The sequence below is a fragment of the Bombus pyrosoma genome, linkage group LG3 (assembly GCF_014825855.1).
Source record: "Bombus pyrosoma isolate SC7728 linkage group LG3, ASM1482585v1, whole genome shotgun sequence".
Taxonomy (NCBI): Eukaryota; Metazoa; Arthropoda; class Insecta; order Hymenoptera; family Apidae; genus Bombus; species Bombus pyrosoma.
This window is the reverse complement of record NC_057772.1, coordinates 8,683,987-8,701,561: the sequence shown is the minus strand read 5'-3', so window position 1 is coordinate 8,701,561 and position 17,575 is coordinate 8,683,987. Positions and strand designations below refer to the sequence as shown.

The 17,575-nt window shown below is 29.9% G+C and overlaps 5 protein-coding genes across 10 annotated transcripts in view; 3 read left to right on the top strand and 2 right to left on the bottom strand.

Moving 5' to 3' along the window:
- The first annotated feature begins 285 nt into the window (after positions 1–285).
- LOC122566015 (programmed cell death protein 10) lies at positions 286–1,978 on the top strand. The gene is made up of 5 exons (XM_043722686.1): positions 286–551; positions 762–939; positions 1,041–1,173; positions 1,249–1,413; positions 1,494–1,978. The coding sequence occupies exons 1-5, from the start codon at positions 480–482 to the stop codon at positions 1,576–1,578; spliced, it is 633 nt and encodes a 210-aa protein (XP_043578621.1). The 5' UTR covers positions 286–479; the 3' UTR covers positions 1,579–1,978.
- LOC122566020 (actin-related protein 2/3 complex subunit 5-C) lies at positions 1,941–3,684 on the bottom strand. Its single transcript, XM_043722692.1, has 3 exons — positions 3,448–3,684; positions 3,287–3,359; positions 1,941–2,349 (listed from the first exon to the last, which is right to left on the bottom strand). The coding sequence occupies exons 1-3, from the start codon at positions 3,606–3,608 to the stop codon at positions 2,110–2,112; spliced, it is 474 nt and encodes a 157-aa protein (XP_043578627.1). The 5' UTR covers positions 3,609–3,684; the 3' UTR covers positions 1,941–2,109.
- Positions 3,635–17,575, bottom strand: part of LOC122566007 (mitoguardin) — a 44,975-nt gene continuing 31,034 nt past the window's right edge. Inside the window, exons 4-10 of one of the 5 annotated variants that reach the window (XM_043722672.1) lie at positions 9,706–9,893; positions 8,847–8,984; positions 8,604–8,716; positions 8,344–8,512; positions 8,001–8,234; positions 7,753–7,929; positions 3,635–3,742 (exon numbers count right to left, since the gene is read on the bottom strand). In XM_043722672.1, the coding sequence (XP_043578607.1) occupies positions 3,653–3,742; positions 7,753–7,929; positions 8,001–8,234; positions 8,344–8,512; positions 8,604–8,716; positions 8,847–8,984; positions 9,706–9,893 (1,109 nt within the window). In that variant the 3' untranslated portion in view covers positions 3,635–3,652. Of the gene's footprint in view, positions 3,743–4,822; positions 5,088–5,197; positions 7,930–8,000; positions 8,235–8,343; positions 8,513–8,603; positions 8,717–8,846; positions 8,985–9,705; positions 9,894–14,144; positions 14,522–17,575 lie in introns of those variants that run through there. The other 4 variants (XM_043722670.1, XM_043722673.1, XM_043722671.1 and 1 more) reach the window with 4 other exon arrangements.
- LOC122566018 lies at positions 4,080–5,217 on the top strand. Its single transcript, XM_043722690.1, has 4 exons — positions 4,080–4,414; positions 4,491–4,615; positions 4,693–4,803; positions 5,004–5,217. The coding sequence occupies exons 1-4, from the start codon at positions 4,272–4,274 to the stop codon at positions 5,120–5,122; spliced, it is 498 nt and encodes a 165-aa protein (XP_043578625.1). The 5' UTR covers positions 4,080–4,271; the 3' UTR covers positions 5,123–5,217.
- The window catches only part of LOC122566008 (protein unzipped), a 34,280-nt gene continuing 29,677 nt past the window's right edge, over positions 12,973–17,575 (top strand). Inside the window, exon 1 of one of the 2 annotated variants that reach the window (XM_043722678.1) lies at positions 12,973–13,111. The gene's annotated coding sequence lies outside the window, so the exon portion shown is untranslated. The other variant, XM_043722675.1, reaches the window with a different exon arrangement.

The window sequence follows — 17,575 nt, the reverse complement described above, 5'->3', positions numbered from 1 at the left end:
CATTGATCGTCCGTAATATAACTTAGAATCGTTTGGTATTACACCTGAATCTAATAGGGAATATGTTTGGTAAACTAGGTGTTTAGAGACGTTCTACTAAAAATATTCGTTGAATTGTAAAGTGATAAAGTATTTGGTGTATTGAGAATACTTCTATCATATTTTTCGAATACTTACAATGTTTTATTACCCTAATTTCAAAATTTACTAAAAAAACTGCAAAATATTACGTATTCGAAGAAAATTTAAAATAAAGATATTCATCTGAAAATCAAGTTGCTCAACCTGTTTACCTCGTTTTGGAATGAGACACTGAGCGTGACAGCTGTCATATCAGGAATATGATCGAAACAGATACTTTTTAATGTAAACAATTCGATCTGTATCTGGACTGGCCAATTAAGAAATCAATTAGCCGCATTTAACCGATTACGAATTAATTACATTTGAACTATACTTTTAAATAAACGTTGTAAAGGATGACAATGGGCGATGAGACTCCAGTTACATCACTGGTCCTTCCTGTCATCTTAAGACCAATATTAATGAAGGTATTGACATTTCTTTTACTTGTAGATTGTAATTTCAGTTACTCACTAAAATATTTAAACACTTACAGAAACCTCTTACGAATATATTATTTGTACGAATATATAAACATGATCCTCTTCACATGTATATGTTAAAAGATTATTTTAATTAAAGAATATACATTTCTATTTCATATTTGTTATTGATTTCTTTAATCCATTGTTACATAGCTAGAAAGACAAAATGTATTGGCAGCTCAGACATTACGTACAGCTTTATTGAAAGCTGAAAATTCCCATCCAGGAATTACACACGATTTAATCCTTGGTATAATACGACGGGCAGAACTTAATCTTGATATGAATGAGAGTGTTTTAAGATTACAAGGAGCAGCTTCTGATTATGATGGTATAATTCTAATATAATTAAATAAAATATGAGTAAAATATAATTAAATACTATGTTTAACATGATTAATATTCTGTATTTGTTTTATACTATAATTATAGTTGTAGAATATAGATCATCTAGGTCTGAGGATGCTTTCCAGGAATTAAATCGTAAATCAACTTCCTTAAAAAGAATACTTAGCAGAATTCCTGATGAAATAACAGATCGGAAAACTTTTCTCGAAACAATCAAGTATGTTTCCATACTTATGTATATTGTAGTTTTATTTATATCATATAGTATGCTTTTGTGATACACCTGTTTTAGAGAAATTGCAAGTGCAATAAAGAAACTTTTGGATGCAGTGAATGAAGTAACTGCATTTATTCGTGGTTCTGCGGGAAAACAGGCACTGGATCAGAGAAAAAGAGAATTTGTTAAATATAGTAAAAGGTTTAGCAATACATTAAAGGAATATTTTAAAGAAGGACAGTAAGCATCACTACATTCCATTTATCATACATCATACTTATCATATTTTCTTTAAAAATACAACTATTTTCTTGTTATAGAGCAAATGCAGTATTCGTAAGTGCATTATACTTGATACATCAAACAAATATGATAATGCTCACAGTAACGGACAAATGTGAGTAATGAAAGCTCTGTCAAATGATATTTCTGCAATAATGAAATAAGTCATAGCTATTATAGAATTTATTTAATATACTAATTTAATCCATTTTGCTATGTATTTGATAAGATTTAATTATCAGATTTAATATAAAACATATATATATGGTACTATTGTTTTATATGTATTAAATCGTTATAAAATTATTACATGCAGATGAATATATAGATACATAATATACAAAATTCTTATAAAAAATATAAATATTATTTCTGATATATTGTACTGTTGTTTTGTACATAAAACATAGAAGACTCTAGTTTAAAAACAAAAAACATTTATCAATAATGGTAGAGATTTAAAATGAAAGACATTTCTCCAAATATATAAGAAATAAAAATTACTTTATTGATAACAAATGTACACCAATGTGTTATATTTTTCATGTGGAATCTACATCCTCTATCTACATCCTCATTGTATTAACAATGACAATGAGTAACAGTAAGGATTAATTATTGTAATGAACATCATTAGAAAATGTACAAATTTTTTCAAGCACGTTTACTATCTGCAAACGCTCGTACAATACTGCCAACACCACTGATATTGTATACCTTTTCATGCCAGGTTAATAAATGACTACTACTACCCTCCGTTGGAATTTCAAATCCTCTGTATATATATTTCATTAAAACATCCAGCAAGTCACGATCTAATTGTGCTAAGCAATCATCTATTTGAGTAGATTTTATACTTAGAAGAACTTTTAACGTCAGATTCCGTGCGTTATCCTGTAATATATCATCACTATTGGTTTTTGCAAAATCACATATATGTAGATTATGCAAAATAAAGATTATGTCTTTTTAATAAAATAAAATCAGTACACATTTTCATTTCATTAAATACCACATTATGAAACATATTTATTACATAAAACATATACACAATTCACAACTCATGAAAGCATTTGAACACTTACCATAAAAATCTTTTATGTATATGTTGTATGTGTCATATAAAACATTTTGAAACTTTACTAACACTATAATGAGACATGACTATCTTGATTATACTGGTAAAATTTGAAACCAACTTGAAAGAGTATATAAAAGTTACAATATATTTATTGCAAACATATATTTAATAAAAAATTAATACACAGCATGAATAGTCATTTTAGAAGCTTATTAATATTATGGATAACTGACTGTTTAAATATATTTATCATTATCATAAAATATATATATACTTGCACTATCTTATGGTCTTCATATACATTTCTAGGTTTGTTTCAAACTTTACAAACATAACTATAATAGCTAGATTTCTTTACAGTGTAAATCAAATTTTTAAATGTTTCTTATAACATACATAATATATTCATGAAAGGTTTTTGCAAGTGTACAAATATTTTTATAAGCTAATGTACATATAATATATTGTCCCCTTTGTGGTAAAACTATCATTGTGTAAATCATTGTGTTGTTATAACATAATAAATGTAGTATAATAAAAAATATTATATCTGAATATTTTGATTATTCTATGTTCAATTGTGAATTTTTGTAATCTATGAAATTATGTATTTATGATATTAATATAAAAGGAACAATATATCTTATACCACATGTACTAAAGTGTACTTTAGAATGATAAATATAAATTTCATCATGTCATAAACTCGTATGTTAAACACTGAAGTAAAGGGCGTGTTTCTGAGGTTACCTTTACTTGTTGATTTTTACACCCAAGTGGTGCAGACCTCAATACTGATATCAGTGCTTCTGCATTCTTACCCTTGAATAAATATTAAGGAAAATGCGATGAAACATAAGAAAAATCACTGTAACGTTATTACATCTATATAAAAGCGATGAAAAGGATATTGGCTAAGAAGTGTCAAAATTTCATTTTCATCTGGGCCTGTAGGTCCTCCTATTCCTCCGTCAGCGTCTTCTTCTCTGAAATTATTATCACTGTATTGATCAACATCGATTTTTCGAAACGCTGACGCTGACGAATCTTTTTTGCCATCGTTTCTTGACATTTTATCTTTGTGTTTGACGTTTTACCGTGATTACGCCCGGCTTATCAACTAACGCCGTGAAATGAATCTTTATTGGTCTTCAAACATATAGTATACATAGTATGTCTTTCATTCGAACAGCCGCTAAAGAAAATCTGAAGATTTTTGTAGATTATTATCTTTACTTTTCACATTAAAAATATTACTTTATAGTTTAAAAATAAAGGTTTCAAATTAAAAATTTACTTTTATTTTACAAATAAAGTTATTTCCTTAATTTTACATTTGTAATGTAAATTGTTGTAAATAATTGTTCAAGCCATCATTGTTAAATATAAAATTATAAAAATCGAAAAATATACTTGATATATACTTGATATATACTTGATCATAAATATGTAAAAAAAATTCCACCAATCAAAAGCATGAACTGTCTTTTTAGATTTATGTATGCATCTACATATGTATGTATATATTATTATCTCTGTTATTATATTTATATGTATGTTTATTTTTCTTCTTCAGAATACAATAGTTCTCCAATTCAGTATATTTTTTTAAGTTTACTATCTTTTTGATTCTTTCTTCTTCAAATTTTGTACTCATGAAAACTTAAAGTGATACCGTATTTTTATAGTGTTTTACATGTAATAAGTGTATATACTCTTTCTACGATTTTACGTTATGTGCTCTTTAAAACTTGTGAGTAAATATCACACACCGAAAATTGTGTGGTATCAGACTGATACTACAGTCATCGTACGTATTTTACTGTGTGATATAAAGGAATATTTTCTCCATGTTGAATGTGATCACATATTATTTAGGTATTTTAAATATCTGATATCTAATATAAAATGTTGTTTACAAAATTGTATAAAAAATGTCTATATCGGTTTCTAGCACAATAACAAACTTAGAAAAATATTATATTTGCTCATATCTTTTTGGAACTGTAATAGCAGAAAAAACAACCCATAGAAATATAGGAAGAGAAGTTAAGATTACACTTGTAAAAGCACATAAAGGTAAAATAAATATTCCTTTTATTTATTTGTTATATTATTTTTATTATGTATTTATATAATTTTTATCAAAATGATAGGGACAGAGTGGTTAAGATTATTTATCGCAACGGAAAAGAATCCTTTAGTCAGCGTAGATCCAGATCATATATATAAAAAGGACTGGATCCTTGAGTCTTTAAAAAATATAGGTAATTATAACACATAGCATTTAATTGACAATAAATAGCTTTTTATGTTTATTCATACAGCTGTTTTACATATATAATTATATATATAACTGTTTATATAAAGAAGAGAATATTAACGATTAATGTTTGATAGTAATATTTAGTAAATCTTTATTGATGATCACATTATGTAGAGTCTAACAAAAGTTATTTTATCACAGAAAGGGAGAGTTTTGCAGAATATAAACGTAGAAATAATATAACTCAAATAATGCCACTCGTGCCATCTAGTGATGAAGAAGAATCTGAAGATGAAATAATGGATGCGTTATTTCTTTAAACTACTTATATATATATACAATAAACATATGTGATCAAAGTATGATATTTGTAATACGTAAATATATTAAATAAAGGAACAGCATATTAGTTAAATTTGTTTCTTAAATTTTTACATATATGCATTGTTTATTGACTGAGCTGTAAAATTGCATGCGATGATACATAATACTCTGATGTACATTATACATAAAGATATTATTTTTACGCTGTGCAGTCTATCGCATAAATATAAAAATGAGAATAAGAATGGTATATTACATTTACATATTTCATATAATATCATCTAGGTAAAAATTCATACTGAACGTAATGTTTGAATGATTTTGAAATAAATAATAAATGTAAATGAATTATTATTAATATCAACTACATTCATTATAAGTGAGAAAAAGATCATGCACCATACTTGAATAAGATAGAATACTTGTATCTCGAATATTTTATCATGTATTCATTTTGTATAAGTGAAGTATAAAATGCGAGGCTGAATGAAGGCAAATGAACAATGTTTACATAGCATATTATTTTTTTGTATATAAAATTTGCTGCATTTGTTATCCATGATTGATTTTCAAGAAGTAACACTTAAATAATTGCAATAGTGGAATGTTTTCACGCTATGTTGGTAATACAAAACGTAAAGTATAACTGTACTGAAACAAGTACATATTCATACTGGTCACAGGGTTATCAGTAGCGATATTATTCTTATCTTTGGCAATGGATTCTTTGTATTTTATATAATGTTTATAAGCGATTATTTTTCTTATAAGAAATCATAAAAAAATATGGTTTATATTTTGATAATAAGGAAATGACGTAAATAGATCTATAACGTGAAATAAAATAAACAAACATGTTTCTCCAAAAGTTTCTTAATTAAGGCTGTATATATTCTAATAATTTATTAATAAAGAGGACATTATTATTAGTGCCTTCATACTATCATATCGTAATATTTCATGGAATATATTAGGAATATATTTTCATCATACTACTTTTAAATGCTACAAATAGTTTGTCATTATATCATTACAACTATTTTGTAGTATATAAACAATTTCGTAACATTGAAATAATAGCAATATATTAAAACTCATTTTTATAATAAAATAATTATATTTAGCCCTTTTAGTACCGAACAAATAATATATCGTTGTGTATGCGATGGCGCCTTATTAATCGCAGCGCGAGAGAACTTTATCTCAAAATAAATTTATAAAACGTTATAAATGGTTGAATTTTTCTGCAGAAGCACTGTGTGAGATGTTTCATAAATCGAAAAAATTGTTTATGAGATTAACTTTTTGTTACATTCCGCGATGGTTGATACCAAGACTGTATACCCTAGTGCTATAAAATAAAAATTCGATACGGGAGATTTGCTTGAGACCGTCATAGATTTTAAATAACACTGTTTGGAACAGAATATCTCTTTATGTTTCACAAAATAATCTTGCATCGACAAAGCAACAATAAAATTTTTTGTGGGCCTATGCGAAGATCACGCACAATTTGTAATATATGCAATAAAGGATTACGCGATGTATACATTAGTAACTATCAATGCTAAGTAAATTATTTGTATGAGTAATAATAAGTAAATATCACACATTTTCAATAGCCAGATAACTATAAATGTTTATAATAATATTAGAATGTTATTTTAGTGATGTTATACTAGCTCACTTGTTTTAGACCAAGTAATCCTCCTATGCATCTTGGGATTATCATTTAGTTTTGTGTTTTGATATTAGAAATTTTGCTACAGATAATTGAGAATGCAGTATTGATGCTTTACACTACGCGTTCTACATCAAACTATGACTAACCGATGATTTTTCTTATTTGCAAATACTGTTTACAAAAAAAAACTGATTTTTCCACTTTTCCTATTGATTTTGAATAAGTATTATTCATATGATTTTCAACAAATATTGAAATACAATTGGCATTAATTTATTTTCCCTTTATTTCGTAATATATTGCGTTTTGAATTTTGTAAATATCATTCTTACTTTCCTTTTTATGATTTTTTTTTTCAAACTACAAATTACATCAAATTGATTTGGTACTTTTCGCTTAGGTACAATTCTTTCGGTCGGCACTGAAAGGGTTAAATATCTTGTTCTAAATTCTTGTATTAAAAGCGTATCGAGATTAATATCTACACATAATCTATACAATATACATATTACAAGAAATAAAATTATATAAAGAGTCACTCCTACATTCACGTATGTTTTGAATTGAAATATATAAAATAATGTAAATGTGAAAGAGATAAAAGAAATATTATTACATCATAAATTCAATTATCTTTTACTCATAATATCAACTTTCATAGAACTCATACAATAGTTGCACATTATACATGTGCATAAATATGGACAGACAACTTGCAACAAGTACAAAATGGTAAAGATTGTTGGAACATTTTATATATATTTGACACTGCTATATAGTGCTTATGTTTATGATGCATGATTAACAACCTTCTAGAGAAAGTCTTTGATTTATATTTTCGACTCTTACTTTCATTTCCCTAAGTATATCTTCAGCGAGGTTATCGACAGTAGTATATCTTACTTTAAAGAAATTAAATATATCTACAAGGAATTCTATTACTTGATCTCTGAAATAGTGGCAGGTAGAACGTAGACTTCCTTCTGGGCCTAGGAAACCCCACACAAGCACTGGAGAAATTTGTTCAGAAATCGAGTAAAAATGGGCCAGAAATCCTTTATCATATTTCAGCATTTGTCTTTTACCCATAAGAACTGACCAAACTGCAGTTCCAATGGCCTTGAATATAAAATTAATAGACATCAATAAGAAATTAAACTAAAAAGGCATTTACTATTTTAAGTACCTACAGTTTCACGAAAACTAGCGGATATCCATCTGTTTTGTAAAATAGCTTTAATTGACGAAGGCGGCTTTTCAATTTCTTCGAAAGCATCTAATAAAATAAAGTCAATCAGAACATCGTAGAAATTTATACATTTAACGCCTCTTCCGGTTAATTCCTCCTCCATCATATTATGGTTGCTTGGCTCTTGTAAAAATTCTAACATTCGTTCGTAATGTATTAGATAATCTTTGGGATCCTAATATTGAAAATAAAAAATCATTTATTAAAAACCAATTTAAACTATTTTAAGATGTACATATTTATATCTTTTTCAAATAGAAGGAAATAATGTATGTTGTGTATACCCTGTCTGCATACATGATCAAATCACTAATGACTTGTCTGCCTATGTCCGCAATCCATTCTGTGGCAGAAGATATAGTGAATAATTTTGTATACGCTTGTCGCAAGCAATGTACCTTTGCTAAATATTCTATGTCCGAGCCACACTTTACTAACTCTGTATGCAACCGTCTATAATAAAAATATAAATTATAATAAATTTATATAAAGCATATAAATTTCTACATTTTTAAATATATCGTAAAAATTAAAAAAAATTTACCTGCACAAAATGCTTTTGTCTTCGTGTTGTTTGAGTGCAGCGTGATATAATTTTTGTTTTTCAAAGTGGGGGAAAAATTCGGAGAATTCTTCAAATTCCCGTAAATCTGCTACCTATATTAATATTATATGTATGTGTAAGTAAAAAAAATAAAAATAAAATAATTTAATATCTATGTAAAAATATAGAATAAAATAATATGATATGCAAGTAAAAAGATATATAAATAAAATCTAAACTTACCCCATCACGTGCAGATTCAAAAGATTCCGGAGAAGACGCAGCATCTGCTTTATCCTTACCGGATATCCTACTACCTATGTTCGAAGGTTTGTGGCTATCTATACTTTCCTCATCTTCATTCCGGAACAATACTGAATGCTGCAAAAATGTAAACTTATTACTTTTCCATGCTATAATTTATTTTTCTATTGTACGCGACATTAGAATTCAATTATTGATAAGATTATCAATTAAAATGTAGTTAATATAATTGTAAGATCATTTTATATGCTTAGATTTGAATGAACGCAGTAGCGATGCCGTGAACTTTCTATGCAATAATTCTTCTTTGCTTGTTGTTAGGTCAAGTAACTCATTGCACTAATTACTCTAGTCAGTTATCATTTAAATTGGATTAATTCTTGCATTTTTTTATACGGCGAAAAAGCAATTGACGAGTGCAGTGGAATGGAATGGTATAGAGTGAGATAGAAAAGATTTCAGAAGTATAAAATTTTCAGTGTCATCAGCAAACCTGTCTTAACAATTTCTAAAATAATCTTTAGTAATATATTCTAAAATGGGAATACTTATAATTAAACATTTCCAAAATATTTTATAATAAACATATTTTATTTTCAACAACAAAATAAATTTCAGGACTTTCTCGAGCTACCAGCAAACTTGCATCAATAATACTTAAAATAATTTTTATAGTATACTGTAGAATGAGAATAATTAGATATTTATAAAATATCCTGTAATGGACAGCCATTTTTCCATTTTCAATGATAAAATAACATCAGAGATAAGTGAGATTTATTTGAGTAATGAAAAGGAAAGGAAAATACAGTACAGATAGTAGAACAGATATGGTTACCTGGTCGATAAAAAGGAGTTCTGCACGGTTCTGAATTTGATAACCCATGTTAAGGAGTTCTTGCACATCTTGCGTAAATGCCGCATCCGCTGCCGACGGTAATGCGAGTGTACCATTACTGAATGAAGAGCTGAACGCCGTAAGAGCATCCTCCCAGCAATAGAGAGCTTTTTCCAGAGCCTCCAATCCTGCATCATTAAGTTACATCGTTTTACATTTGTCAATTTTCATTCTCCTCTTCGGAGTATATCACGCAAATGACGAATTCGAACTCGTTTAATTCGTTCTCAGAAACACTTCAACATAATACACGAGAAGGGTCCACGTATGTACAGTTGTAAATTGAAAAAAAAATATACTTTATATTTGCGATATTATTAATTAGCAAATATTTTAATTTTTATTTTATTGACACACACTAAACTGCAGATATTTATTTACAGAAAATTTAAATGTACATGTATACACATTATATAAAATATCTATAGTAAAACATTCTTTATAATATTTGAAGAATGAAACAAATTATTATCTAATTTCTGTTTCTTTGAATATATTCATAAAAATATTAGTTTGTATAAACATCCGTAGTTTAACTTACGATCGAAGTAAAGACGAAAGGTATAGGATAAATTAATACTTTCAGAATCAATCGATTACTTCTATCTATCTATATATATGTGCTGTTAAAATTTAGAACATTGCTTTATCTACAGTCTACGCTGTAAACACATTTTCTTTAAATTATTGTAATTATCAACTTAATAATCTTTGCTCAGTTACAAGTTACAAGGTTTCATACTAATAACTCTTCTTGCATTATAGTTTGCATTAATGAAACAAATTAAATTTTAGAAATTAAAAGTTATTAAATTATTCTATTTGATGCAAGTTGTAAAATTGTGAGTAAAAGTTCTATAATCTTGTAACTTACTGAATCACGAATATTATTACATAGTTCGTAAATTATCACGCAAGAGGGTGGCAAGTGCAAAAAGAAATAATAAAGAAAGATATATATAATAGAAAGATATATATATAATATATATATATATATATATATATATATTAAGCAATACCTTTGAATTCTATAGTGATAAACAATAAAATTCAATGATAAAATTCGATATAAAATATATGGATAAATGAATAAAGTAAAAAAAATTGCAGGTGACACAACATAATTTATATTAATATAAAATATACTAGAATCATAAATAAAGAAATATTATCTCTAAGAAAATGGAAATCTGACGAATTAATTTGTCTCTCCCGCTTAACAGACTAGTAATCATTGAGAAACAACTGTACAATTTAGAAAATGCGATCTTCTAGAAACACGAACGGAATGAAGAGCAACTAGTTCGGATTAGAAAGATGCAGATAGCGAAATGCATGTTTTCAGACAACCAGGAAATGCTTTGACGGAAAGAAGCTTCAGACGAGCGTCGCGACTCCGGTACTTGGCATTCGCACAAGAGGCAAAGGTAAGTTCAACGACTGATTTTGCAACGGCAGAAAATTTACAGATGAGAGACCCTGTTGGTCGGCGTGTCAACCAGTCAGCAAAGAGTAAGGGGTTGAGAGCACCTACTTAACGTTGTCACACTGTCGCAGGATTTAAATTCCGAGTCGGTGACGACATTCTCCGTATTCAACGTTTTGCCAGTCATAAATCGGCGCGCATACGCCGAAATTCGCCACGAGAGCGGAAACAGTATACGCGCCATCACCAATTAAGACGAGTACCCATGTGCAAAAGGTGCTGGCATTATTTTCAATCTGAGACAAGAATAAACTTTGTATCTACATCAATGGCTGTCTATGAAGTTCATTATAATACTGGTATGGTTATAAATATTGTATCAATTTAAGTTAACAAGCCGAATAGTTTGAAGTAATTCCTACTAACATATATACAGTCGAAGACAAAACTAAATGGACAAGTAATAGAAGTAGATATCAAGAAGTTTAATCGAAGTAGTTCTAGTGTTATACACTTTAGTTTTATTTATTATATATCTTTATAGTTCATCGATTATTTATGCTAGCAAATAATTGAAATTAATTATTTCCATTTTTATGTAAACAAGTCGTATTGAACGAAACTTCATTAATACCTATTTCCACTACCTGTTCGCTTATTTTTCTCCCCGACTGTATATATATATATATATATATACTTATATACGATATAGTTGTATCGAATGAAATTTACGTACATAGAAATTACGTGGATACTTGAGTATAAATAATATACCTTATATAGCGGAGGTATCAATGAATAGATCCGTTATTAAGGCTTATTTTAACTGCTTTAGCCTCGGATAAAGGGAATACATATAGAGGAAAAAAATATATGCAACAGAGGGAGTAATGTTGGGGTGTCTTCCAGTGACGTATCTATACAAGCATAAATTTGATTCATTCACGTGAATTTCATCAGCTTTCGTATAAAAAAATGAATTTTGTTATTGGAGAACATAATAAATAACTCAAATAATTCTCTACAAAATATTTTAGCTGCGCAAAATTATATATAAAATTAAAAAATTCAAACATTATACGAACATTTGTAGCTTTTATTTTTAAACTGTATTTTCACGGAAAATAGGTATCGGCGTTTCGTTAATTTTAATTTCCTTCATCATTGGTCAAATGACACACTGATACTAATATTATAATTAATAACTTAATTGCTAATGGTAAAGAATTGCCTAATTGTACATATGTTCATAGTATATACAAATTGAAATTACACTTCCAAAATGTATGAACTATTAAAAAAGGAAACTGGAATATGATTTTAAATCCATCTTTTCTTCATGGTATTCGCTAATTCTAAGTTTCATCCCTATCAGATAGCAGTGATACATCCTTATACATATTATATTACCTATAAAACTCACTGACAGAGTCATACGAAGAACCTAGGATATTCTGTATATGCAATATAAAAGCGAAAAATTTAACAGAAAATTCGTGAATCGAAAAGGAAGATAACCTAGTAAACGGCACAAACGGTACAAACCATGGTACTCAGATTCGCGGCAAGTGGAAGTGAAATATCCTTTATTTAACGAAGATAGAGATTTCGTACGAGTGTTGGACGAGGAGAGGTTTTCGTGCGGCTGGCTACCCCTTGAGAATTCTCGCAACCCCCATTAGAGGAAAAGATACACCCTGAAGAATCCAGCACTGGCGATGCTGCCGGATGGTTGGCGTCAATAATACCAAAGTGACGTAATCCTTTTGGAGGTTCGTTATTGGAGGATGTGTCATCCAATGGGGAGGGGTCGATACGGCAGCTGGGAGGCGCGCGCGGTCTCAAAGTGTGCTCCAGGCACGCGTTGCGGCACCGAGGTTCGGCGCGCTAGTAGTGCACTGCTGGAATCACCACGACGAGGTAGGTTACAGAGAGGCGATATAAAGAAGAGAAAGAGAGAACGCGAAAGCAACGAGTGATAGAAAAGGATCAAGTTAGATCGAGTGAGCGCGCAGAGAAAGAAGGAAGGGTGGGACACACACTCTGTAGTCCTCGCGCTAGCGTCAGTTATTCGGCTTGCCGCTTGCTTGGCGGGTGTAGTGCGCTTGTATATTCTTCAACGATTCCTACGGCAGGCCGTTGACACGCGAATATTTTTTAACGTATCAAATACATAAATATTCCATAACGCATTGTCGTTCTGTTACGCGACAACAGAATAAAACTTTGGACAACACCTAGTGCCATACCGCGTAATCCCCGTCCCCTTGATGCCATTTGGACTCGCTCGCATTATTTGGATTAAGATAATGCAATAGTAAGTACGACTGTTTCCTTCTCTACGATTATTGAACGCTCCTGGCTAGGGGTTTCTTTGAAAAATGCCTCACTGTAACAACATTGTGCATTATAAGGGATCTCGAGTCTTCTCGTCAATACTAGATAATTTGTAATTTTTTGATAAAAATTATATAAATTTACCACCTTGAAAAATTTTCTATGGTTTTTCGTAAATTATATGGATAAAGACTTGGATCTACCCTTACGTTATGTACTTTTTCGTACGTCTTTCATTTTGTTCTCTTCGAATCTTTATATTTCAGTCGTCTAAATGTAATGCTAAAATGTGACTGTTATATTTCTTCCAAATAGCATTAAATAGTATTACTACTACTATTACAAAAATATTGCACTTGTATTATAATATTTCCCTAAATAAGAAGTTGATAGTTGCCGACTTTCGGCTAGGAAATTAATCGATGCGAGCGAACAGCGTAGTAGGGGAAATGAAAGATTTCAAAATATTGCGTGATTTCCGATAGGATAAACGACACCGCGAACATCTAGGGATATTATAACGTTCGGTGTCTTTTTAAAAGAGTAACTGGTCTGTCTCTGTAATTGTTCAAGATCAGGTATATCTTCGGTATAGGTCAAGTTCAGGGGTCAATACCTTGTATCCGTTGAATCTCGAATAAAAGTGAATGCCGTAAATGTAGCAATAGCACCGCGTACCAGCAGATCGATGGAGGTGCCTGGTGCGCTGGTGAACTTGGAAATTTCCCTAGCACACGCGCACTTCCTGCACCCGTGATATTTGCGTATCCGTTATATACACCTTGCCCTATACGAAGTTCTCTGTACAACACATATGTGCTTCTATTAAATCTTAAAGTACAGCAGGCGTCTCGGAACACGATGCATAGAGAGTATTTGACGAGTGACTCACCGCAATTTAGGCGTATTGTGTGCAAAATGTGAAGGATGTTAATCCGGCCGTGTAACTTCCTCATATCCTGGCATACGGAATAATGAAATCGAAACGAATTTCTGTGAAGGATTAAATATATGGTGAAATCGAAATTGCTAGAGTGAAATCAATGAACGTGAAAGAGGTCCATTCAAATTTATATGCTAACCTAATCTAAAAAGGACCAACATTGCGTTAACGTTGTTGCAATGTTGAAACGCTTGTTGAAATGTTTCTTATCTCCAATGTTTTTAGTTCATTTATGTTGTTGAATTCTGTTCTTTAATATTATTATTATAAAAGGAAATTTCATTAAAGTGTTACTTAAATATTTCTTTCTTTTTCCATCTAGATCTTACAGTTTAGGAAGTTTTGAAGAAATTTAGAAACTTACACGACCATAATAGTTACTCTTTTTCTTACATTTTAAATATTTTGTTTGTTCCTGATTTGTATCTATTATGGGAATAGACTTTTATACCTTGATGAGGGGATATGTAAATTACTTGACATTTTTCAATAATTATGCGTTTACGCAACTTTCACACATTATTTCCATACTTGATCCTTAATAGGTTAATGTGAAGGACTAGAATTTATTCATTTTATTTATGTTATGAGAATTTAATTCTATTGCAATCAGATTGACTTGTAAGAAAAAATCGAAGAACTTATACAAAAATAAGAAGTAATTTTGCTATTTTGCAATTCGATTGCAATTGATAATAATGGCTTTCAATAATGGTCGTACGATTTCGATTGGAACAGTTTGCTGGAATTTTTCGCGTTTTAACACTTACGTATCCACTTTTCACCGTGAAAAATAGAGATAATAGCACTCGATATCATAATGTTGATAATACACGTGCATAATCGAATAATACCTACGCTCGGTTAAATTAATGAAGATGCACACCGTAGAATGTTGAAAGGAGCATGATTGCGAGTTTGATGAATAATATCCTGATAATATTAACATGCCAAAGATTTAATACATTTTCTCGATCGATTAGTTTCATGACGAATATTATTGTATCGTTTGATATTATCCATCATTGGAAATGAAATTATTATTAAACAAACAGAGATGTTCCTTTAATTTACTATTCAAGTAATAGAAGATCGAATTTACTACTATTACTATCTATTTATAATTGTTAAAAATTTAGCATTACTTTCTTTCTATGTCGGTAGAAAATTTAATGTTACTATTAAAAAATAAATTTGCTATTTAAATATTTCTTCAATTTATTATGCAAGCAGTGCAAATAAAGAAATATACTAAACTTAGCACTGTCACAATATTTCTACGATTGTCAAAAATTTAGTATTGCTAATATTTTTCTATAATTGTTAACAATTACTATCTCTTCATAATAGAACATTTCTCTGCAATTTTCGAATTCCGTTTGAAACTTCTATTGAAATTATTAATTTGTTCGTGACATGGAAACGTGTTGAATCTCTGCCAACGCAGCGACTGAACATTGCGAAAATAGGGGTGATGTAAATGGATGAACCGGCATTCGAAAAAAAATCCATTACAATGGGACAGACCGATAGAACGAAACACAAACTGATGTTCCGAAGCAGCGACCCAGTTACATAGGCACCACCTATAGGCAACGACCTGATAGTATCTCCTATACTGACAATTTCTTAGATTTGATTTGATGTCTGTGTGTAAACAAATTCTTAACGATCGTTTCATAATAACGACTATAAAAACAAAGTAGTTAAAAAAAAAGGAGATGAACAGAGGACGAAATTATTCAGAAGCTGAACGGAATCTTGAAGAATTGAGCAGCTGTGACTGAACAGAAGTGAAATCAATCACGTCGATTAAAAAATATTCCACTCTCTTACGTTCGACTTGAAATAATTAAAAAAGTAATAAGCAAAAAGCTAAATTAAGAAAATAAATCGACCATTCGAACAATCTTATCCAATTCAAAACAACCTTATGAAATTTTTAATTCCACATATTGTTATTTGTTAGATTAAAATGTTGAAGCGAAGAAGAAAGTAAAAGTGGAAATTATTAATAAACCAGGTGAAACCTTCAGAAGTTGATCATGCGAGGAACCTGTGCACGCAATTACGTCACTTTTTAAAATTTCACGCATTTCGTGTTTGGAAGAGATCTGAGATGGAAAAAAATTTAGAAAATGGGACCGAAGAGGGGTTTGAAAGGGAGGAGACAGAATTATTAATAAACCAGACTATTAAAAATTGATCATGCAAGACGTTCGCGTGACAAGCGTGATGACCTGCCGATACGACAAAAATTTCACTACAGGTCACTAACAAGATACATGATATGATCGTGTCGGTTATTAGGTAATAGTGGATCCCCTGTCGAGGATGCTTTGACCCTGATGAGGCTAATAAAAGTGACATCATTATCGCTTGCCGCAACGAGCTTTTAACCTACGTGGTTCGCTCTGATTTTCATAATCTGGTTCGCATCATCGTGGATGCTCCTACCCCCCATTAGTCGTTGTCTCTTCAGTTAGCGCCGCAGTATGACAAATAGAGAAAGTTTACTCTTCTTTCTTTTCACATTCTTCTCACTTAAGTTCTGGAGGAAGGCTATCATTCGATAATATTTCACAAAATCAAATATTGATATAACTGTTTCGCAATTAACTCATTAAGGGGATTAAACAATGAAATGTGTAAAAATTGCATAAATGCAACGTTATTAAAACCCAATAGAAGGCCACTATAAATCAGAATGCACAGAAAGTAGTACCATAATTTGAAGAGGAAATAGTTTATCATAGCGCTATGAACTATCATTCAACTTTTTCAAACTTTATAAAATTATAAAATCCAAATGGAAAAAGAAACAATAACGAATAAATTTTGAGCAAATTAGAATTCTTTATCATAATCATAATATGAATTCACTAATGTGAATTAACTAAAATGAAATTGCAAGATAAATGTCCTAACGGAACATTGGTCCTTGATTGGTTAAAAAAAGGATATTTAATCTTTCTAATTATTCATCTCTCAACAGAAAATTTCATAGGCGTTGCTTTCAATTAAGTTACATTCTATTTTTTAACATTGTGAAGTAGGGGTTGTCTATGAATCACAGACGATCGTTTCATCGACGATGTTTTCAT